Here is a 23,067-nt window from a genome sequence, read left to right as displayed (position 1 = left end):
TGCGATGTAACATATTTGTCTTTAAAACATATATGTTACATCAAAGTAATGGTAAGCTTTTGTTCTCTTTGCTGCTCTTTTATTTAGTGTTTGTAGGACGCAAATTATATTTTGATATACACTGCCGATACACTGAAAAAAGAGAATGGTTGCAATTACTATAATTTAATTTTATGTTTATACGGTTGTATTGAAGGTTTAAAAATGTTAGTTTTAATCATTAGTAAATCAAAACATCTTCCACTTGATTTCATTTTTAAGGGGACTCATCAGAAAAATTATTTTACTATAACAATACCGTTTCTCATCGGTGAAAAATCTCATAAAGCTCTGCCTTTATTACCATTTATGTGATGCCTTTCTTACGAGAAATAGAACGACATAGCAGCCATGTGACGATTTTGTGTACTATCATATGCAGAGAAAAAAGTATGTGATATTTGTGACTATAATTGCATGGTTAAGAAAATAATTATATTCACTATAATTGTAGTTGCGTTAACAATATGAAAATAGTTATTTTAATTTTCAAAATTATCTCGATATTTTACTATATTAATAGTTGTGATTATTATAATTTAAGTAAAATATTTTCACAATTAACACAACTATACATATAAGGTTGGTCATACAAACAACAACTATAAAAATAGTTCTTTTAACCATAATTTTCCAACTATGCAATTAGTCACAAATATCACATACATTTTTCTCTGTGTACTAAAAATCTATATATAAACTACAGATTTCCAGTACCAACATTATTTATTGAAAAACACTCAACACATAGCTGCATAATTATAATATAATTAAACTCATATGGAGAGTCGCAAAACATGTTTAATTCTCTTGTTAACTTAAGCATATTTTTTAGCAAAAAATTAAGCAAAAAATGTTTTAATCGTTTGCATATATTTTATGAGATTACATTTTTACATTAAGTTATGAGTTATATACGTAACAAAGAAATATAATTTTGTTCTTTTAGAGTGCTCTCAAATTTATATAATATTTACGTCTCATCCACATAACAGTGATATATAACATTGTTCTTTTCATGTGCTCTCTCAGTTATGTAACAAAGAAATATAATTTGGTTCTTTCAGAGTGCTCTCAAATTTATATAATATTTATATCTCAGCCACATAACAGTGATATATTACATTGTTCTTTTCATGTGCTCCCTCAGTTATGTAACAGTTATGTGTTGGTTTATTGGGTATTTACTCTGCACTTGGTTGATAAACGCGGAACTACGCGACAAACCGATCAATCGACTTTATTAATTACTATTAATTACTACTTTGATCACTACAATCATTCGATGCGTTAAAATTACTTGAAGAAACACGTTTACGTTACGATTACACAACACGTGTTCACTCGACGATATCAAGCAGTTGACTGGATGTTATTGATTATGTCATTATAAGAGTGTCGAACGATTGGTTAAAGCCATAAGTCAAAACGCGGCAATTCAAAATGAAAATATTGATTAATACAAATTACATTAATCCAGTTTATTAGAAAAATGTTGCAAATGCATGTTTATCATTATTTGTTAAAAATTGTATAATCCATTAGTGATTTTATCAAGATAATTATTGTTAACCGAGAGGGTTTCCGGATAAATGCCACGTGCGTGTTGGGCACTTTGCCGACGTTTCGCAAACATTGCAGCTTGCATCATCAGGGCTGAGAGCTCCGATATTGAGCTCCCTTCGGTTGTGGTAGTCCTTATATATCCCCGTTGCGCCCGGTGGGGTTGGGGTGGGGAGTTTGACTTGGTCAGTCAATCGGAGCGTTTTTGATTGACCGGTCGGTCAATTAAAAAACCTGGGAGAACGGTATGCCAAATAGGTTTTACTTGAAGGCTTTTGTCGCGGTTGAGGTTGTCAGGATGTTTTAAGATTTCCAGACCTTCCCGATATTTTCTGGCAAAGTAGCCTTGTGACGGGACCAACATAGTAGACTTATCATACTGCACGGCATGTCCAGTCTCCATCCAATGTTCCGCCAAGACTGATTGTGAAAAGTGGCTGTATTTGGCACACCTCTGGTGTTCCTTGATCCGTGTACTGATCTTTCTCCCGGTTTCTCCTATGTACACTTTTCCGCAGACGCAAGATATCTTGTACACACCTGAGGTTTCCAAGCTTGGTCTTTGATCTTTGGGGTTAGGGAGTAATTGAGCAATTTTCTTCTGGGGTTTGAAGATTACTCTGATGTTATGCTTACTCAAAAGTCTGCCTATGCGCTCTGTTGTACCTTGAAGATACGGAAGGACAGCCGTCATTTTCTTTTCTCTTTCTTCATCCAGATTTTCGGTATCGTTGGGATTGGAGATCCTGTTCTTTAATCTCTTAGTTATCTGATTAATATTCTTGCTGTTGTACCCATTCCTAGTCAAGGTCTGATTAAGATGTTGTAACTCCTCATCCAGGAACGTTGGTTCAGAAACTGTGAGGGCTCTCTATACCAATGAGCTAAAAACTGAATTCTTTTGTGAAGGATGGTGATGGGAGGTTGCGTAAAGATATCGGTCAGTGTGGGTTGGTTTTCGGTAAACCCGATGGCCTAAGGTACCATCTCCGTTTCTTTGAACCTACACGTCTAGGAAGGGAATTTGGTTCTTCTGTTCTACCTCCATTGTAAACTTAATGTTTAGTTGTTGGGCGTTGAGAAAAGCGAGGAAGGGTGGGAGAGTTTCTTTGCCGTGGCTCCATATAACAAATGTGTCATCTACGTATCGGAACCATGTGGAAGGTTTGAAGGGTGTTTTTTTCAGAATTTTGCCTTTGAGATGTTCCATGAAAATGTTCGCAATAATGGGTGAAACAGGGGATCCCATTGCTGCTCCAGAGGTTTGTTCAAAGAACTCTCTTTGAAACTGGAAATAGGTCGAAGTTAGGTAATGTTCTATTAGTGGGACGAAGTTGGCCGGCAGTTTGTCAGACTTTTTGATAATGTCCAACGTATCCTGGACCGGGACATTTGTGAACAATGAAACCACATCAAAACTTACCAGTATGTCATTGGGTTTTGTTTTGATCTTTGTAATTTTGTTCACAAAATCAATAGAATTCTTGATGTGAGATCCATTGTGACCAGTAAGTTTTTGAAGTGGTTTGCTGAGGTAACGGGCCAACTGATAGGAGGGTTTTTTTTAATTGACCGGCCAGTCAATCAAAAACGCTCCGATTGACTGACCAAGATAATCTCCCCACCCCAATCCCCACCGGACGCAACGGAGATATATAAGGACTACCACAACCGAAGGGAGCTCAATATCGGAGCTCTCAGCCCTGATGATGCAAGCTGCAATGTTTGCGAAACGTCAGCAAAGTGCCCAACACGCACGTGACATTTATCCGGAAACCCTCTCGGTTAACAATAGTAATGGCCACAAAAGCCTCAAGACTGGAATAAAACACCTTCACGGAGAGGCTATTCTAGGGTCGGTAAATTTATTTACCAAACTCAGGAAGTCCTTGCACGTCCAACTGTGCTCCTTAGCATTTCTAAAACGGTGCCGCGACCATCGAGTGGTACCTAAATGCTTTCAATTTAAAAAACCCTTTGCCTACCTCCATCCAGGCAAAAGTTATCCTTCGACAAGCATCTTTACGGTTAGTCAAAGGAAGTATCTCGGCAACCAAAAGAAGTATAGCCAGCACCTCCCAAAAACTTCTTGGATTACACCTCTTGCTTGCTGACTCACTAAAGCCGGAGCTGTGGCAAACACTGGACCGTATTACACACGAACACACCGTTTGTTCTGCCGAAGTGAGAAAACAAAAACAGGAGAAGAAATATAAGAAGATCTCTCCACAGGCTGGATCTCCACTTCCAACACCCACAGTGAAGAACCTCAGCAGTCACGTCCTGTTCTCATCCGAAGTGTCTGTACTTTCAAAAGGACACAATTTTGCTGTCACCCCCACATGAATTCCTACGGAAGAAATTATCAGCCAAATTGAGACGGCTATCTTCCGCCTCCTACCCGAGGCAAGCAACGACATTAGACAACAAGCAGTCAACATCCTCTGCAAGGCTAAACCACCCAGCCAAAACATCAGCAGAGAAGAACGCTTGGCACTCCAGAATTTAAGACAGAATAACAACATTCTAATTCTACCGGCGGATAAAGGTAATACCACAGTAGTAATGGACAGAGAAGATTACTGTAATAAGATCAATGTTATGCTCTCGGATTGCAGCTTTTATAGAAAACTGAAACGGAACCCAACATCAACCATAGAGAAAAAAACATCCGTTCTGCTCAAGAATTCAGGCCTCCCTCCTGAAATTATCAAATACCTCACCCCCCGGGAATCGTCGGCTCCCAGATTCTACGGCCTCCTCAAGATTCACAAGGAATCGGACCCACTTCGCCCTATCGTTAGCAATATTTAGGGACTCTCCTACCAGTTGGCCCGCTACCTCAGCGAACCACTTCAAAAACTTACTGGTCACAATGGATCTCACATCAAGAATTCTATTGATTTTGTGAACAAAATTACAAAGATCAAAACGATACCCAATGACATACTGGTAAGTTTTGATGTGTTTTCATTGTTCACAAATGTCCCGGTCCAGGATACGTTGGACATTATCAAAAAGTCTGACAAACTGCCTGCCAACTTCGTCCCACTAATAGAGCATTACCTAACCTTGACCTATTTCCAGTTTCAAAGAGAGTTCTTTGAACAAACCTCTGGAGCAGCAATGGGATCCCCTGTTTCACCCATTATTGCGAACATTTTCATGGAACATCTCAAAGGCAAAATTCTGAAAAACGCACCCCTCAAACCTTCCACATGGTTCCGATACGTAGATGACACATTTGTTATATGGAGCCACGGCAAAGAAACTCTCCCACCCTTCCTCGCTTTTCTCAACCCCCAACACCTAAACATTAAGTTTACAATGGAGGTAGAATAGGAAAACCAAATTCCCTTCCTAGACGTGTTGGTCAAAGAAACGGAGATGATATCTTAGGCCATCGGGTTTACCGAAAACCAACCCACACTGACCGATATCTTCACGCAACCTCCCATCACCATCTTTCACAAAAAAATTCAGTTATCAGCTCATTGGTATACAGAGCCCTCACAGTTTCTGAACCAACGTTCCTGGATGAGGAGTTACAACATCTTAATCAGACCTTGACTAGGGTACAACAGCAAGAACATTAATCAGATAACTAAGGGATTGAAGAACAAGATCTCCAGTCCCAACGACACCGAAAATCTGGATGAAGAAAGAAAAAAGAAAATGACGGCTGTCCTTCCGTATCTTCAAGGTACAACAGAGCGCATAGGCAGACTTTTGAGTAAGCATAACATCAGAGTAATCTTCAAACCCCACAAGAAAATTGGTCAATTACTCCCTAACCCCAAAGATCAAAGACCAAGCTTGGAAACCCCAGGTGTGTACAAGATATCTTGCGTCTGCGGAAAAGTGTACATAAGAGAAACCAGGAGAAAGATCAGTACACGGATCAAGGAACACCAGAAGTGTGCCAAATACAGCCACTTTTCACAATCAGCCTTGGCGGAACATTGGATGGAGACTGGACATGCCGTGCAGTATGATAAGTCTACTATGTTGGTCCCGTCACTAGGCTACTTCGCCAGAAAATATCGGGAAGGTCTGGAAATCTTAAAACATCCTGACAACCTCAACCGCGACAAAGGCCTTCAAGTAAATTTTATTTGGCATACCGTTTTCCCGGGTTTTTTAATTAACCGGCCGGTCAATCAAAAACGCTCCAATTGGCTGACCAAGTCAAACTCCGCACCCCAAACCCCACCGGGCGCAACGGGGATATATAAGGACTACCACAACCGAAAGGAGCTCAATATCGGAGCTCTCAGCCCTGATGATGCAAGCTGCAATGTTTGCGAAACGTCGGCAAAGTGCCCAACACGCACGTGGCATCTATCCGGAAACCCTCTCGATTATCAATAGCAATGGCCACGAAAGCCTCAAGACACGATAATTATTATTTATTCAAAATATTCAAGAAATGGTTTTATTAAAATCAATTTTTTCTAAATATTATTTTTTATTTTTTATTATTTGCAAAAACTGTAAAAATATTCCTCGAAATAAAACATTTGGTTGCCCTGATAAAGGCATATTATCCGTTGCTGCAAGGAGATTTCAAGAATTATATCCTTGAGGTTTCTTCATAATAAATGTTTAAAATAATTATCTTGATAAAGTTACTTATAGATCATACAATTTTTAACAAATAATGATAAACATGCAACATTTTTCTAATAAATTGTATTGATGTAATTCGTATTAATCAATATTTTCATTTTTAATTGTCACGTTTTGACCTATAGCTTTAACCAATCGTTCAACACTCTTATAACAACATAACCAATAACATCCATTCAACTGCTTGATACAGTCGAGTGAACACGTGCTGTGTAATCGTAACGTAAGCATGTGTTTCTTCGAGTAATTTTAACGCATTGAATGATTGTATTGATCAAAGTAGTGATTGATAGTTATTAATAAAGTCGATCGGTTTGTCGCGTAGTTCCGCGTTTAACTATCAAGTGCGGAGTAAATAGTGTATGTGGTAAAATGTGAAACAACTTCGAGGGATAGATCTGAATAAAAGACAAATTTAAATTGAACTGTCGCATTGTAGAACCAATAAACTGATTGCCGTGTGCGTGAGTAAACGTGCTTAAACTTATTTGAAGACCCCCCCATCTCTCTCTCTCTCTCTCTCTCTCTCTCTCTCTCTCTCTTTCTTTTTCTCTTTCCTTCCCTTCTTGTGCGTTTTAAAAGTGCTACTTTTAACTTGCAAATGATATTAAAGTGTTCTCATTGCATTAAATTTTATTATTTGCGGGCGTACACCCAAGGACTTTGATTCTGTCCATGGGGAAATTTTCCAAACTAAGAAGTCACTACTTTCTACATACTCGCAGTTCATGATTAATAAAACAGAGCTTATCGGTTGTTACGTTAATCATAAACTGTAAGTATGTAGAAAGATAGCGACTTCTCAGTTTGGAAAATTTCCCCATGGACAGATTCAAACACGCTGGGTGTACATTATAATAATATAAATTTACTTGAAAATTTCACGGTCATCCCAATATTTGACGGCCGGATGACAGAGATTGTTTGACAAGTTAAATGTAGCATAATTAAAGTGACAGAGAGAGAAAGTTTAAATAAGAAAGTTTAAATGTGCTGTACGTGTACTTTTGTCAGTCATTTGAACGCAGAAAGCGCCTCACGGAAACACCCGCGTATAACAGTGATTCGCGCTGCTCCTGTCAACCATTTACATCCGACCCGTTATACGCTAACTAATTCTTCTTGTAACTTGAAAATTAATCTCCGGACAAATTTTTGCAAAAGGAAAAATCGTCTCAGAATTCAATTACAAATATGCCAGCTTCGAAACCAATATATTATTTTAAATCACCCTGTACACATACTGTACTGGGTGTCCCAGAGCGATGTACATGTATTATTACGATGAAGTAGAAGAGATCGAGATAAATCAAAAAGTCTAATATCATTTTACGATATATGCAATAACTTTTTAGTAATAAAATATTAAATTCAGCCAAATAAAAGCGCGCAAAGGGACAAGTGGTCGTTCGCCTGGGTCGTAGGACCGCTCACCGCGGCCCGACTGTAGGCAACGCGACGCCGCGCCGCGACGGTAAGTGGCGCGCGGCGAAGGAAAGAATAGCTTGGCACCGCACCGCTTCCTCATGCCCTACGCCGTAATACGCGTCAACGTTATACACTCGATCACGATTATTAAATATTTTGTTCTTTGTAATATTTATAGCATTTTTTATGAGGAATACGTACGTGCAAAATCTCCCAAGCAACCTAAATCAGCCTATATCCATATATATAAGTATATATAAATATATATATATTTTTTTTTTCACACGCACGCACGCACGCACGCACGCACGCACGCACGTATACAAGTAATTTAATTTCATATACTGAAAAGATCATAATTATACAATTACAAAATAATGGGAAATCTCAAATATTTTTATTTTGTTTAGATTTTTCAGTGCGCACTAATTTTTCCACTGAAAAACGAGATATTAATCTTTTATTTTTAGAACTGTCGCAGCAACTATGATGATCAAGGAGTACTACACCACCTACACTACGCACACCACAAGTGCTCGCATACGGCTGACTAATATATGCCAGCGCCAGTGCGTCAAAAATATGAAAAGGAGAATTCTTGAGAGTCGACGATAACGTCTCTGAATCTTAACTTTTATATGAAATGTACTTTGCATTGCGATATCTTCGCGTAAAGCACAAAGAGAAAAAATAAGAACACTTTTATATATGCAATTTTTCTCAAGCTATCGATTGAGATGACTTTAAACTTGATCGGTTCTGCCGTTGTTGAGATCTGATAATTTTGTTATGCTTGAACTTGCTGACTTGCGTAAAAGAGGCTCGGTCTCTCTCGCTTTGTTTGTTTAGAGAGATTCAGAGATGAAAAAAAAAAAAAGAAACAAGCGCGAGTCGCAACCGCGTCTCTTGATTAGAACTGTTGTTTAAGAAGATAATGTTTACTGTGTTCTTGTACTTTAGAGAGAGAGATGTAATTCTATATTTGCAAAGTTACATTATTTTACTTTTGGTTTTTCGCGAGCACTTGTGGTGCGCATAGTGTAGGTGGTGTAGTACCCCTTGATCATCATAGTTGCCGTGACAGTTCTAAAAATAAAAGATTAATATCTCGTTTTTTATTGGGAAAATTAGCGCACTGAAAAATCTAAATAAAATAAAAATATTTGAAATTCTGATTATTTTGTAATTGTATAATAATGATCTTTTCAGTATATGAAATTCAATTACCTGTATATGTGTGTGTGTGTGTGTGTGTGTGTGTGTGTGTGTGTGTGTGTGTGTGTGTGTGTGTGTGTGTGTGTGTGTGTGTGTGTGTGCGTGCGTGCGTGCGTGCGTGCGTGCGTGTTTGTGCATGTGTGTGTGTGTGTGTGTGTGTATACAGGGTGATTTAGGTTGTTTAGGAGATTTTGCACGTACGTATTCCTCATAAAAAATTGAGTCAAAAATGTTAATAGTAAAATGTTGAGGGGTCAATAGTTTTTAAACGGTGAGCGTTTGAAAGTATCCAACCACAGGGCGTGATGTTTCGCCAGGCGGCGAAACCAAGCGGCCGGCCGGGCACTTTGACGGGTACCGTTAAACAGCACGGTGCCAAACTTTAAGTATTGTGTTGATTCCATGAAATCTCTATTAACATCTTGCGTTTAGTTTAATTGACAAAAAGTAATATCAATTGCAAACTTGTTAAAACATCAATTATCTGAATAAAAAAAATGTGTGTTTTTAAAATACATTTTATGTGTAAAAAAATAAATTGATAAATAAAATCAATATTAATTATGTTATCTGATCAAATAATATTAAAAGCTTTCTAAACATTTTTAAAACTTTTTTGTCAAAAATTTTATCAATATTGGAAAAAATTTACATTTTAAATTTGCATATAATACACTTGACAGCAAAATTAAAGGATCATCTATTCCGACTCCAAAATATAGGCGTAATTCAAGAGAGTGTAACTTTGTCAAAAATGGTCGTAAAAAAATATTAAAGAAAGCATTTTGAAACTTGAAATCTCTAATTTTGAGATTGATAAGTAATTAAACGATTTATAGATTGTTTACAATGTTACGCGGATTTAAATGGAGATGGATCAAATCTCTAAATTTTCGCACTCGCCCGGAAACATGTGTTCGCGAGATTAGGCCTGTTCCGTTCTTTCCGTCTCACTCAAATCATTTCCATAAGTTTCTACCTGCAAGTCGACCCGAGAAACTTTTTTCGAGAATTCTGGACGTAACAGTTTGTTTAATTCAATTATTTAATCCATTTGCTCATTCAGTTACTTAATGTCCACGGCTAACCTCAGCGATCGATAATTTTTCCCCATCGATGGAGAAAAATTAACTACGCGGAGATGTTTGGCATGGGTATAAAAGAAGATTATTGGATAAAAACATTATCAAAATAAATTGTATAGTAAATAATTTGTTAAATATCTTCAAAAAATGTTTTGACATGTATCACGCATGATTATTTCGCTTTATTGTCGTTGAAACCGACAAAGCTATCCGTTTTCATTTAAAATCAGTTTTTTAAAAAACTGTTTAATTTGTTTGAAGAGAAATTGTTTAACAAGTTGTTTGTAAACCATTTATTTTGATTATTTCTTGTTAGCATCCTAATATTGGTATGTAACGTACAATTCTATCTTTTTCCTTACAATTCGATCACGTTATTAACGTACAATTCTTTCTTTTTTCCTAACAATTCCGTTATTATTTTAAATCAAAAATTAAAATTTACAAATATGTAATTAATTAAATTCTCAATTGTCACTTTCATCTTTTTCGTTACACAGTAAACAATGTTTTGTTAAATTTAATATACATATTTTATTATGTACCAAAACAGTTCACTCAAATTTTTTTGTTAATTGAATTTAAGATAAATACATATGTTAAAAAACAACACAAATAATGTAAAAAATAAAACACAAAAAAAATATAGCAATGACATAATTTGGAAACAGATTGTGGAAACACATTGTAACGACCTGTCTTTTTCCGTGCACGGGGCGGCGTGGGTTCGGCGGACGAGGACGCGGACTGAGGTCGCCAAGAGAACTAGACTGTTTTTGTTGGAAAAATAAGCAAATCTTTATTTCGCGTACGGTCGGTACAATACAGAAGCGTGGCGTTCTGGCAACGGCGCGCGGACGGACAAACGGAAATCAGAACGCGCGGACGGACGGACGGTATGTACACGCGAGATTCGGAACGGTCGGATTTTAAACGCGGTATCTTACAATGGTGTTTATTTACAGGTGCGCGGGATTCCGAGCCGAGATTCTCGGAATTCGGAATCCTTGTTGACGCGCTGGTACCGTGGCCTTGCCGAAGGCCGCGGCCACGGCCGTAGACGACGCGCGCGCGGTACAGCTGTACTTCGACGCGCTGCGGTTAATACCGCGATGTTTGGCGGTGGTAATCGACTCACGCCAAGATCTCTTGATGGAGGCGGAACTCTTGACGGAACTCCACACCTCAAATCGTGAGTCGATACCGAGACAGGACGGCGAACCGGGAAGTGCCTACTACCAGGATCTCCTGGTGGAGCCCAAGGTGGACTTGAGCCCGTGAATCGGCGGTCTAGGAAAGCGGATGGCTCGTGTCAAGATCGCTTGACTGAAGTTAAGGCGCTTAACTCCGTTTAAGCACTCGGGATAGACTTCCTTCTCGGACGGGAGATCGGACGGAGAAGAAGAAGCCTCGACTCATGGGACTGCAACTTCATGTTAAACGATGGAAACGGTGGGAACACAAGCGATCGACGCGATCCAAGCGGCCTGGCCTTGATACTACATGATTCTATATATATATGGCTACTCTACATTAATTTTAAAGTCTTCGGCCCACACTTAGAATTTTTATTGATAAATGTTTTTAAACATATAATATATATAACGGACATTAGGTGCAATTAAATAAGAGGTACAAAAAAAGAGTAAATTAATTAATGTTACATAGAAATATATTTTTATTTCACAAAATAATGACACATATACATTACTTAATTTTTATTTATAACTAAACTTACAATTATAAGATCTTTCAAACGTTTTAATAAATTCTCACTTAACATAATAGGCAAGAACATAAACCAATTATGTAGCGTATGTCAAAACAGAATTTGTGCCTGATCACTTTAATCACTTTCCAACTTTCAATAGTTGCAACTTGCCATTCTGACCCTTTTTACCGTTGCCACATAGTCACAGTCGTTCTCTTGGTTCTCTTCTTCTTAGGTTAATCACGTGATCACATCCCACTCGCTATACATGCGCGCGCATACATTCATCCCCGATCCTGCCTGGCCCGGTTGTTTCCTGCTTTTAGATACTGCCTGCACTCCCGTGCCTCGACTCTAGGAGCGGTGCTTATATACCCGAGTTTTGTGGGTAGGGACAGTGCGGGGGTACGGAACGGTACGGAATCGGTGGGGGACTCCCCGCTGCTCGAGATCGGTCCAGCGGCCGCTACTCCGGTCGAGCGCGTGCGCGCGGAGATCTGTCGACGCGCGGATGCGTAAACGCGCGCTACGCCGGTGTTTGAATTCTTATTGGCGCTGTGCGCCGTGTTTTCGCTGTCCGGCGGTTGTTCGGCCGGACAGCCTGGAACGGTGGACGGTCCGAGAAGGGAGCGGAAAGGCGGTTTGTTACACCACCCTTCCCCCCCTTCGAGTAGGCCTGAATCTAGAGGCCTAGAAGCATTCATCTTTCTTATTTTTCGGTCGTGCGTATGATTTCTCCTTGCACGACCGGAGCCGACGGTCGAATCGTAGGTGCCAGCGGCGGTTGCCAAAACGCGGCCTGTACTCGCGGCTCGTGTGCACCGCGAAGTGGGGGACCTCGACCACGATCCCTGGCTCGACCTCCACAGGTACTGGTGGCGGTGGTGTCGGTCCTACAGCCCGCAGCGCTGCTGGTGTCGGTGGCGGCGGCGGCTGCAGCTCCGGCGCGGCTCGTGGCGGCGGACGCGGTGGCTCCAGCATGAGCCAGGCACGCTTCTCCTGCGTGCGTCGGTCGGACGGCTGCACCAGGCGGTCTCGGCGTACTCCGATGGTGGCGACGGGTCATCTGTGGCTGGTGGTGGCCACGGATGTCCCCTCGTTCCGGCGGCGGTCTCGGCGTTGCCGGTTGCTTCATCCCGGGCCGTTCCGGATCGTACGGCTCCGGTGCTTCACCTAACAGCTCGGCGATTTCGGCGAGGATACCGTCGTGCTCCATTTCTCTTCTGAGAATGAGCCGACTGGTTCCTGGTAGTAGCGCGCGTATTCTGGCTACCGGTGCGCGCGCTTGTTGCCCGTGTTTGTTCACGTGTCTCGGCCATGCGGCTATGTCGCTCTTGCCGGGTCGTCGCTTGGCTCGGCGGCCGAGTCACAAGCGCGCCGCGTCGTCGTCGTCGTCGTCGTTGTCGGATTCGGCTTCTCTTTCCTCGGTCGGAGCAGGAGCCGGCTTGAGGTCCTGGACATGGATGTGCCGGTATCATTTGCCTCCCGCGCTTCGGAGATCGTAGATCACAGGCGAGATGACGCGGCGTACTTCCAGCGGCCCAATGTATCTTGGCGCGAGTTTCGCGTTGAACGCATCCGCGCAGCGGAAGAGGGGGTGGTCACGCTTCCACACCCAGTCTCCCCGTTTTGGTCGCCATTCTCTCCGACGCAGATTGTAATATTGCTGCTGCCGTTGGAACGCGCACGCTAGCTTAACGCGGATGAGTTCGTACGTTTCGCGCAGCCGGCGTTGCAGCGCGTGCGGTTGTTGCGGTGCACCGGCTGGCGCGCGTTCCTCCGGCCGTCGCAACTCGCGGCCGTGATTCAAAAATGCCGGCGTATGCTCCGTAGCGTCGTGAGTCGCGGTGTTGTACGCAAACTGCAATTCGGCGAGGCGCTCGTCCCACTTACGATGGTCGCGGTTCAGATACTGTCGTATCATTGTTTTTACGGTGCGGTTAGTGCGCTCGACCGGATTGCAGTGGGGGGTGTACGCCGGCGCAAGACGGTGGCGGATTTGCAGCGCTCGCAGCAGGTCGGTCAGGGTCGCGGATCGGAGCTAGGTGCCATTGTCTGACCAGATTTCCTCCGGACATCCGTGTCGCAGTATTACGGCTTCGGTCAGCGCGGCGGTAACGTTCGTGGCGGTAACGCGTCGGAGCGCTCGCATTTTCAGCCACTTCGTGAACCGGTCCTGCATGGTCAATAGCCAGGTGCGCCCCTTGGTCGATCGGGGAAGCGATCCCACCAGGTCTATCGTTACGTGTTGTCACGGGTGCGACACGTCGGTCGGGTGGAGCATTCCGGCCGGCCGCCGTTGCTCCGGTTTATGGGCCAGGCATGTTTGGCACTGTCGCACGTAGCGTGAGATATCGCGGAACATGCCCGGCCAGTAGTAGTGGCGGGCAATGCGAGCGATCGTTTTCGCGGTCCCGAGGTGCCCGGCGGTTGGTGCGTCGTAGTACCGGTGGAGGAGATCGGTGCGACTCTCGCGCGGCACGCACTCCTTCCACTGCATGTCGTTCGGCGCGTCGGAAAAATCCAGCATATGGAGCACGTGTCGGTAGAGGCGACCGTCCGCTATACGGAAGTCAGGGGCGGCGTCCGGAGTGTTGGAGGTGATGCTCTACCACTTCCGGTACCACGCGCAGGCCGTGTTCGCGGCGGCGTTAACGGCCGTTTGCCGTGAGAGCGCGTCCGCGACTTTGTTTAATGCCCCTTTCCGGTATTGCACCTCGAAGTCGAACTGTCGGAGTTCGAATGCCCAGCGGTCTAGACGTCCGGTCGGTGAGTCTAGTTTTTGCAGCCACCGTAGTGACTGATGATTGGTGACTACCTTGAAGCGGTAACCTTCAAGGTAGTTTCGCATTCGGCGGATTCCCCAGAGTACGGCGAGACACTCAAGCTCGGTCGCGCTATAGTTGCGCTCGGCGTTGTTGAGCGTTCGGCTCGCGTATGCGATGACGCGCTCGCCCTCAGGGAAGTACTGGGTGAGTACGGCGCCCAGTCCTGTCGTGCTCGCGTCCGTCTGTAACACGAACTGTCGCTCGAAATCCGGGCAGGACGGGTGCGAACGTAAGCGTTTCCTTCAACGCGTCGAAGGCCGCTTGTTCGTGGTCCCTCCACGACCAGCGGACGTTTTTTTGCGTGAGTGCAGTGAGCGGTGCGGCGACGGTCGCAAAGTCGCTAATGAAACGGCGGTATCAGGACGCGAGGCCAAGGAACTGCCGTATCTGCCGCACGTTTTGCGGCGCTGGCCAGTTCACGATAGCCTCCGTTTTTTCCGGATCGGTCCGGATTCCGTCGCGGTCGACCACGTGGCCTAGGTATTTTAGCCGCTCCGTGCAGAAATGGCATTTCTCGGTGTTCGGTCGGAGTCGCGCTTCGCGCAACCGGCGGAAAACCTCCCACAGTGTGTCGAGGTGCTCATCGAACGTCTTGGTAACGACAATGATATCGTCCAAGTAGACGAAAACCCGCGGTTCTAGTTCCGGTCCGAGTATGTCATCGAGCAACCGCTGAAACGTGGCCGGCGCGGAGTGAAGCCCGAACGGCATCACTTTAAACTGCATCAACCCTCGGCCCGGCACGGTGAAAGCGGTAACGGGTTGCCGGTGCCAATAGCCGCTCATTAGATCGAGCGTCGAGAGGTAACGCGCGCCTCTTAGTTTGTCGAGCGTAGCCGGTATCTGCGGTAACGGGTAGGCGTCGCGTTCCGTAACCTCGTTCACGCGGCGGAAATCTATGCAGAACCGCGGTTTTCCGTCTTTCTTGCGCACGATGACGATCGGCGAGCTCCACGCGCTGCGGGACGGCTCGATAACACCCGCGCGTATCATTTCCTCTTGGTCGATGATTGCCTGCATCGCCGGATTTCGAGGACGGTAGTGCTGCTTGATCGGCGGATGGCTTTTGACGCGAATGACGTGTTCCGCGCGATCGGTTGGTCCGCGTACGCGGTCAAACTTCGGTAGTTCCTCGGCGAGGAAAGCCTGCAACCGCGCGTCTCATGCGGGTTTGGTGCTGGCGACGGTCGTCGGGCGAGCGGCGTCTCGTGGTGCGCGGTCGTCTTCCCGGTGTAACGGCGGCGGAGGGATCGTTATCCGTGCTCGTGCCATGACATCGACGCCGATCAGCATGTCGACGTCGAGTCCGGGTAGCATGCGGAATTCGTGTCGGAGCAAGCGTGCGGAAATACGACCGGCAGTACGAGGCAAGTCTCTACTGGCGTGCTGGAGCCGTCCGCGAGATAGATCCGGCCGGTGACGGGCAGCGTTGTGTACCCCTTCTCGCGGAGGCGTTCGGCGGCGTCGGCACTCACAAACGAGCCTTCGGAACCAGAGTCCAGCAGGGCTGTGAGTGCGGTGTCCCCGACGGGGACGTCGATGTGTGGCCGCGGATTATATTTTATTCGGAGGACCGGGGAGCGGTCCCGGTGCCCCCGGTACTGGTGGCGTTTTCCGGCGGCGGATGGCAGTCGCGGGTATATACAGGGTGTCAGGTAACGATCGCCCGTGGTTTTGTGGATTGATAGATCAAGTAAAACTGAGCAGAAAAGTCCTTTACCATTTTTTAATATTTGCCATAACGTGCAGTGAGGAGGGAAAAACAGCTACTGCTTTTCCTTCCTCACCGCACAGCGCCGCATCTACAGCCGCGGCTGCCTACGTCTCGGCGACCGGCGGGCGGTCCTTGCGCGCGGTGATACGCGCTTATTCGCAGACTTTATTAATTTTTATTTCGTTAACTATGGCAAATATTAAAAAATGGTAAAGGACTTTTCTGCTCAGTTTTACTTGATCTATCAATCCACGAAATCACGGGCGATCGTTACCTGACACCTTGTATGTTGTCTTTCCCGCATAGGGAACAGAATTTTCGGGTTGCGCGGCGGCATTCGAATCGCGTGTGGCCGCGCTGGTTGCACCACCAGCAGCATTCGTTCTTGTCGTAGGCGGTGGCAGCGGAATTCGCGGACGGTTTCGACGCGGATTGACGTTCGCGGCATTGTGAGCTGATGCGTCGCAGCAATTCGGTGGCGCGGTGGACGTCGTCGCGACGGACGTATAGTTTGTATCTAGGGTGCATATTGTCGTAGAGGAAGTCGAGCTGCTCCTCCTCTACGTAACTCCCGTCGCGACGCATCATCGTGAGTACATCGGTCGCGTACTTTCGGTACGGCTCGTCCGGAGCCTGCGTTCGGGCTTGAATGTCCCGTCGTAGCTGGGAAAAATAACGGCGCGGCAGGTAGTACTCACGAAATTCTCCGAGGAACTCCTGCCACGTCCCCCACGCGGTCCGGTTGTTACGATACCAGAGGAGCGCGTCTCCCCGTAGCATCTCTGGTAGTCCGCGAAGGAGCAACGCGCCGTCGTATCCGTATTCGGCTTGTAACTCCTCGATACGTTCCAGGAAGGACACCGGGTCCTTCCCATCAAAGTGACACCCCCATTTTCGTATTTGATTCATTACTTTCGCGGGGGGTTCGCTTTCGGTCGGTGCGGTCGGTTCCGGTGCGGCAATGTTGATCGCGGGCGGGTCGAGCATGATTTCGGCCGGTGCGTGTTCGGGGTGCAATACCATAAATTCGCTGAGCCGGCCAAAATCCCGAAAAGCTGGCCAAAAGTAAAAAAAAAAAAATTTCGAATTTTCGAGAATATCATTACATTTTCTAAAAGAGAACTAAATTCCCTATTAAATGTCGCCAACCCTAGAATTATATTTCCTCTACCTGAATTTTCAGTTCAGTTCAAAGTTGTCCTTCGTACAGAACAGACGTGACAGTTAAGAATAACGAATATTTTATACCTATAATCTTGTGCACTTATTTCAAAAACGAAGTGAGCAAATTCAATTCTGCAAAATGGATTCTATTCCTGGAGGTAAGTATAACAAAAGACGATAATAACAAAATCTTTTTATATGTGTTATATATAGTAGATTTTAAGTTGAACTTAAGTCAGTAAGAAATTAGATATTTTGAAAGAATTCAATTTTCAAGTAGCCAAATAGTTATGTATTCCACCATATTCCAAGATGTTATTAGAACCATCTTTTAGGTTATACTTCTCTCTTTCGAATAAAAAAAAAATTAGCTGCCTGTATCTGCCCCTCTGGTTTTGCGACAATTTTTTGTACGAGCGCTCTGCGCTGTGAGTTTCGGTATCGATCGCTAGCGGCACAGAATAAACAGATGCTGCGGCATTCAGGTAGTCGTTCTGTCTGTGGATCTTTTGTTATTACACGATCGTACAGTACTATCAAGAAATATCTTGGATAAAAGAGTCAGGTACAGTATTGTCGAAAAGTTAAGTAAAAATTACTTTTGACTTTCATATGATTAACGGCCGAATTAAAAAAATGCTATAACGTTAGAACAAAAATTTGTACAAATGCATAAAAAATATTTAAAACATTGTAAAAAATTATAATATATTGCCAATTTTTTTAAATAAAAGTAATAAAATAATAACTTAAAAATAATTAATTAATTAATTATAATTATTTTAATAATTATTAAATATTAAATAATTATTAAAATAATTACTTTAATAATTATTTAATATTTAATAATTATAAAAATAATTGTTATTAAAATAAATATTTCCAAAATTTTTCTATTGTTAAAAAATGGACAAATAGAACTTTTCAAAATATTGTAAGTAAGAAAAAACTTATTTTGCAGCGATAAAAATACTATTTTACCGATCTAATTATAAGAACTTTAAAATAATATATACGTTTTCATGATTCATTTTAGCATGATGGAAAAATAATTTTGTATTCAGCAAGTTTTCGACAATACTGTATTATTGCAGTAGCAATTTTTTCAGCACGTAACAATTTCTGTATTTGTGTGCAGGGTCAAATCCACATTGAATTTAATTTTACTGTTTTTAAGTTATTTTAATCTTTCCTTATCTAACGCTTTCATCGAATGCTTCTTTATTGTCTAAAAAATTATATTAAATTGAAACTATACTGTGCGTACAACGAATAATATTAAAATAATATACCGAGTCAAGTAATTTCTATACATACTTTTATTGCAGGATCAGATAGAAACGTAATTACATGCACTAAAGAAAAATTATTTATGATGATGCGTAACCATTTGAAGTCGGGCTTATCCAAGCAAATCGAAATTTTGGAAGCTGCATTGACAGAAGAAATGAGCCGCAATATTCTCATACATGAAGATACAAAGCCTACCTTCGTTAAGTTTTTCCACACACTCAGAACAATGTGGCAAAGCAGCAACAGAATAGAGGAGAGATTAAGGAAAAATACAATAATTGGTTATCTGATTCAATCAGAATTATAATTTATAACGACAAAATTTCAACACAATCAACGCAGACAGGTCACCTATCATTAGCATTTTCTGCGCTAAGTGAACAATCTAAACGTGAAAAACTGCAAAACGTAGAAAAACTGCAAAACTTCGCACATCCAATACCACTGAGGAATTGGCATATGCTACTTAAATGAATCTTCGTTCATCAGGACAATTAGATGCGTCAAAAATTATTAAGGATGTAATGTCGACTAGCCCAACAAGAGCGTTTAAATATAGAACAGCATTTACATCAGAAGTTGAAAAAACATTGTTTGACAATGCAGCACTTTCAGTTTTAGTCGAATATAAGTTTTCGAAACGTATCAAGGAATAAGAAAAGTAGCTAAAGAAAACAATTGCAAATTGTATCCATCTTATAATAACGTATTAAAAGCAAGAAAACGTTGTTATCCGCCATGCACTAACGTTATCACAGAATCCCTGCAATCACAGAACTGCAATCACAGAAAGTCGTGCGGAAGTTAAATTGCAGGCTTTATTAAATCATACAGTAGAACGTATTTTATTTCTTCAAAGAGACGTTTTGGATACTTTGTCTGTAGAAAATGTAAAAAATATGCATCTTATTTTTAAGTGGGGTTGTGACGGAAGTTCTGGGCAAAGTATTTACAAGCAGAAGTTTACGGAAGATGGCAAATCAGATGAAAATGTGTTTTTCTCTTCACTTGTACCATTACTGCTCGTGTGTAAGGACAGTAATGATTCCAATAATGAAATTGTTGCCTGGAAGAATTCTAGACCATCATCTCCTCGTTTTTGTAGACAGATAAAGCTACAGTTTCTGCATGAAAATGTTGAGTCGACAATCAGTGAAGTCAATGACATTGAACAACAAGTGGAGTTGCTTGTTCCTTTCATAACACAAATACATAGAATGGAGATTTTCGTAAAATACAACTTAATGTTTACGATGATAGACAATAAAGTTTGTAATGCGGTGACAGATACGAAATCTATTTTACGTTGTTATTTGTGTGGAGCTGCATCCAAGGATTTTAACAACATAAATGATATTTTGCAAAAGAGATTACTGAAACTAATCTGCGATTTGGAATTTCATCATTGCACGCTTGGATACGTCTCTTTGAATGCTGCTTGCATTTATCATATAGACTTAAAATTAAGAAATGGCAAGCACATACTGAAGAGGAGAAAAAAATTATGGAAGACTGCAAAAGAATTATTCAAAAAGGATTCCGTTTACAATTAGGACTAATTGTTGATCGCCCAAAGCCTGGTTACGGAAGCACTAACGATGGAAACACAACTTCTTCGAAAACACGAGTATATCAGCTACAATTACAGGCGTCTCTGAATTGTTAATCAATCGGTTTCATGTCATTCTGCAAGCAATTTCAAGTGATCATAATATTAAAAATGACAATTTTCGAGCATATGCTTTAGAAACTGCGTGGGAATTTGTAGAATTATATCCATGGTATTATATGCCAACTTCAGTGCATAAATTATTAATTCATGGACCAGAAATTATAGCTCTTGCTTTGTTACCAATAGGGCAATTATCTGAGGAAGCTCAGGAAGCACGAAATAAAGATATTAAAAGATTTCGTGAAGATTTCTCGCAAAAATGCTCAAGAGAAAATACAATGCAAGACATTTTCAATCAGTTGATGATCACATCGGATCCATATATTTCTAGTGTAAGGAAATTACCACAAAAACCATTGAAATCATTATTGTCAGAAGCCATAGAATTATTAGAACCTCCAACAGTTTTTGATGCTATTATGGATAACAGATATATTAGTTCCGATAGTGGATCTTCAGGAACCGACACTGAGTCTGATATTCATTGCAATTCTGATACTGAATTGGATTTTTGTTTATAAAATAAAAATGTGTTTATATTGTACGCAAAATATATATTTTATTTCTTTTCTTTATTACCGACCTTGAAAACCTCAGGTATCAAATTTTGACTACATTAAACATATTTAAAATACATGTATCCGCCATATTGAATCCGCCATTTTGTTTTTTGCAATTTAAATTTCAGATTCGTAATCAGCAACCTCAAAAATCCCGGGATATCAAATTTCATGCAAATCGAAAAACGCTTTCATATTTTGGCCATCTTTTCGGGATTTTGGCCCACTGTGTGACGGTGCGCGTGAGGTGGAGGGGCGTTTTGTTACCAAGATATCAAGAATTATATCCAAATAGAGCAAGGCATTCAAAGGCTGTCACTATAATTAGAATATCTCAACGGTTGTACGAAAATCTTACCGAAAGAAAAGATTGTCTCAGTGAGAAGTAACAGATTGAATAGTCGTCAAATCGACGTTTAAAAAACCAGTTGATATAGACGTCGAAAATTTGGTCGATTCGACGTTTTTGTGTCATCAAAATTAGACAACTATCGAAATATTGTATTATTGCACCACATAATCTCAATGAACAAAACAATATTTTTGTAATCTTTTAAAAAACATTTTTTGTAAAAAGAAATTCTCAGATGTTTTTTTGAAAATTCTCAAGGCTTTTTTTATTTTTTGTCTACGATGATTTTTCACGGAGTACGGACATCATTTGTAAAAAATGCAGGTTTAGCTTTAAAATTGCGTAACTCAGTAAAAAAACAAAATTGTAGAGAAATTTAAAAAAAAGTATTTTGTAAACAAAATACTGTAATTTATGAAGTTTTATTTGAATTATTTGAAAAAAATTTTTTTGTCAAGCTGCAAAGTATCAAAGATACGAAATTTTAAGGAACAAAACAAGGTGTGCTTTTTTCTGCATAAGACAAGGAAGTTAACAGAACTTTAAAAATCTGTCGATTCAGCGTTAAAGTTTAAACTTTATGCTTCAAAATGCTTTTTTCATTTTTTATCTGCGATGATTTTTCGCCGAGCTACAGCCATTTGAAGATAGCCTAATTTTTGGTGTCTCTTATTTTTTGTTGACGAGTGTACAACAAAGTATAACTATTATCGATTGTTAACTTTTGGCGGGAAAGCTTAAATATATTTACTATAATTTGGATATAAAAATAGGAGTTAATGGTATAAATTAAATGAACTATAAGCCTTTAAAAAATATAGGCGACTTTACTCTATATTATTGGGTATGTATGTACAACGTACATACATTCTGTTTTATGCATCATTTGTTGTTTCCCTCCTTTACATTCTTTAGCCTTGTTTAATATTTAATAAACAATAAAGACCCGCAAAAAAAAATTTTTTATATACATATAATTATATATAAAATGTGTCCATATATAAATATATGTATATTACATAATTATGTAAAAATAGGTATACCTATAATTATACAGGGTGATTCAAAAGGTCAGATCAATCGATTAGAAGATGAAAGAGGATGTTGAATAGAACAAATAATGTAAATAAACATTTTTAATATTTGCTATAGTTTAGTAAATATTGCACTTTATATGAATATGTGTGTTACATTTTAACTACAAAATAAACAATACATTATATTAAAGCAGGTGTTCAAAATGCTGCCCTCTGTTACGCAAGAATAATTCAGCACGCATTAGAATTTCGTGATTTAAATTAGGGACACATCTTCCAGTAGTCCAAGTAGTGTTGTATCAAGGAAGTTTAGATAACTGGCATCAGTAATTTCAATTATGTAGAGGCCATTATGTATTCTCCAAACACCCGCCTGCGGGACATTTACACGATATGCAATACGTCGAGTACTAACAGATGGGGGTGTTGACTACAATATCGAGAATTTTTTTTTCTCGATTCACATTATACATCCTTGGACGATCAACATAATGTTGTAGTTGAAATACACCTGTCTCTCCTATTTGTCGATGAAAAGCTTCAAACATTTGCTTTTTAGGATGTTTTTGCCACGGAAATCGAATCTAATGTTCTCTTTCAGCTTCAGCGGCATTGCCATCACAAAGTCCATACAACTAATGCATATCGCGATATTCTTCGTTGCTAAATATGTTGTCTTCTTTATTGCTAGTTGAATACTGTCGTCTTTTAAGCGAGGCATGGATTTACTGAATTATAGCAAGTACAAAAAAATTATTTTATGAAGTTTTTGCTCAG

At 41.3% G+C, this 23,067-nt stretch overlaps 3 protein-coding genes across 4 annotated transcripts; all 3 read right to left on the bottom strand.

Moving 5' to 3' along the window:
* Nucleotides 1-1,792: 1,792 nt before the first annotated feature.
* On the bottom strand, nt 1,793-2,296 carry LOC120357487. Its single transcript, XM_039447976.1, has one exon. It carries the CDS (start codon nt 2,294-2,296, stop codon nt 1,793-1,795), a length of 504 nt encoding a protein of 167 aa, XP_039303910.1.
* A 176-nt stretch (nt 2,297-2,472) lies between these two features.
* On the bottom strand, nt 2,473-4,675 carry LOC120357563. 2 transcript variants are annotated; one of them, XM_039448288.1, is made up of 2 exons: nt 4,555-4,649; nt 2,473-3,110 (listed from the first exon to the last, which is right to left on the bottom strand). In XM_039448288.1, the coding sequence occupies exons 1-2, from the start codon at nt 4,611-4,613 to the stop codon at nt 2,606-2,608; spliced, it is 564 nt and encodes a 187-aa protein (XP_039304222.1). In that variant the 5' UTR covers nt 4,614-4,649; the 3' UTR covers nt 2,473-2,605. The 2 variants fall into 2 exon arrangements, with proteins under 2 accessions (XP_039304222.1, XP_039304223.1); XM_039448289.1 differs by having other exon boundaries at nt 2,584-3,073; nt 4,587-4,675.
* An 11,807-nt stretch (nt 4,676-16,482) lies between these two features.
* On the bottom strand, nt 16,483-17,199 carry LOC120357486 (activity-regulated cytoskeleton associated protein 2-like). Its single transcript, XM_039447975.1, has one exon. It carries the CDS (start codon nt 17,197-17,199, stop codon nt 16,483-16,485), a length of 717 nt encoding a protein of 238 aa, XP_039303909.1.
* Between the last annotated feature and the right edge of the window lie 5,868 nt (nt 17,200-23,067).

Source organism: Solenopsis invicta, chromosome 4, assembly GCF_016802725.1.
Source record: "Solenopsis invicta isolate M01_SB chromosome 4, UNIL_Sinv_3.0, whole genome shotgun sequence".
Taxonomy (NCBI): Eukaryota; Metazoa; Arthropoda; class Insecta; order Hymenoptera; family Formicidae; genus Solenopsis; species Solenopsis invicta.
This window is presented reverse-complemented; position numbering and strand designations above follow the sequence as displayed.

What these genes read in the sequence shown, in the direction of transcription:
- LOC120357487 (XM_039447976.1), bottom strand. Translation starts at nt 2,296, where the DNA reads ATGACGGCTGTCCTTCCGTATCTTCAAGGTACAACAGAGCGCATAGGC.
- LOC120357563 (XM_039448288.1), bottom strand. Translation starts at nt 4,613, where the DNA reads ATGTCCAACGTATCCTGGACCGGGACATTTGTGAACAATGAAAACACA. An exon ending in GAAAACACATCAAAACTTAC is followed by an intron (nt 3,111 to 4,554) that starts CAGTATGTCATT and finishes TCAAAAACTTAC; the next exon opens with TGGTCACAATGGATCTCACA.
- LOC120357486 (XM_039447975.1), bottom strand. Translation starts at nt 17,199, where the DNA reads ATGCTCGACCCGCCCGCGATCAACATTGCCGCACCGGAACCGACCGCA.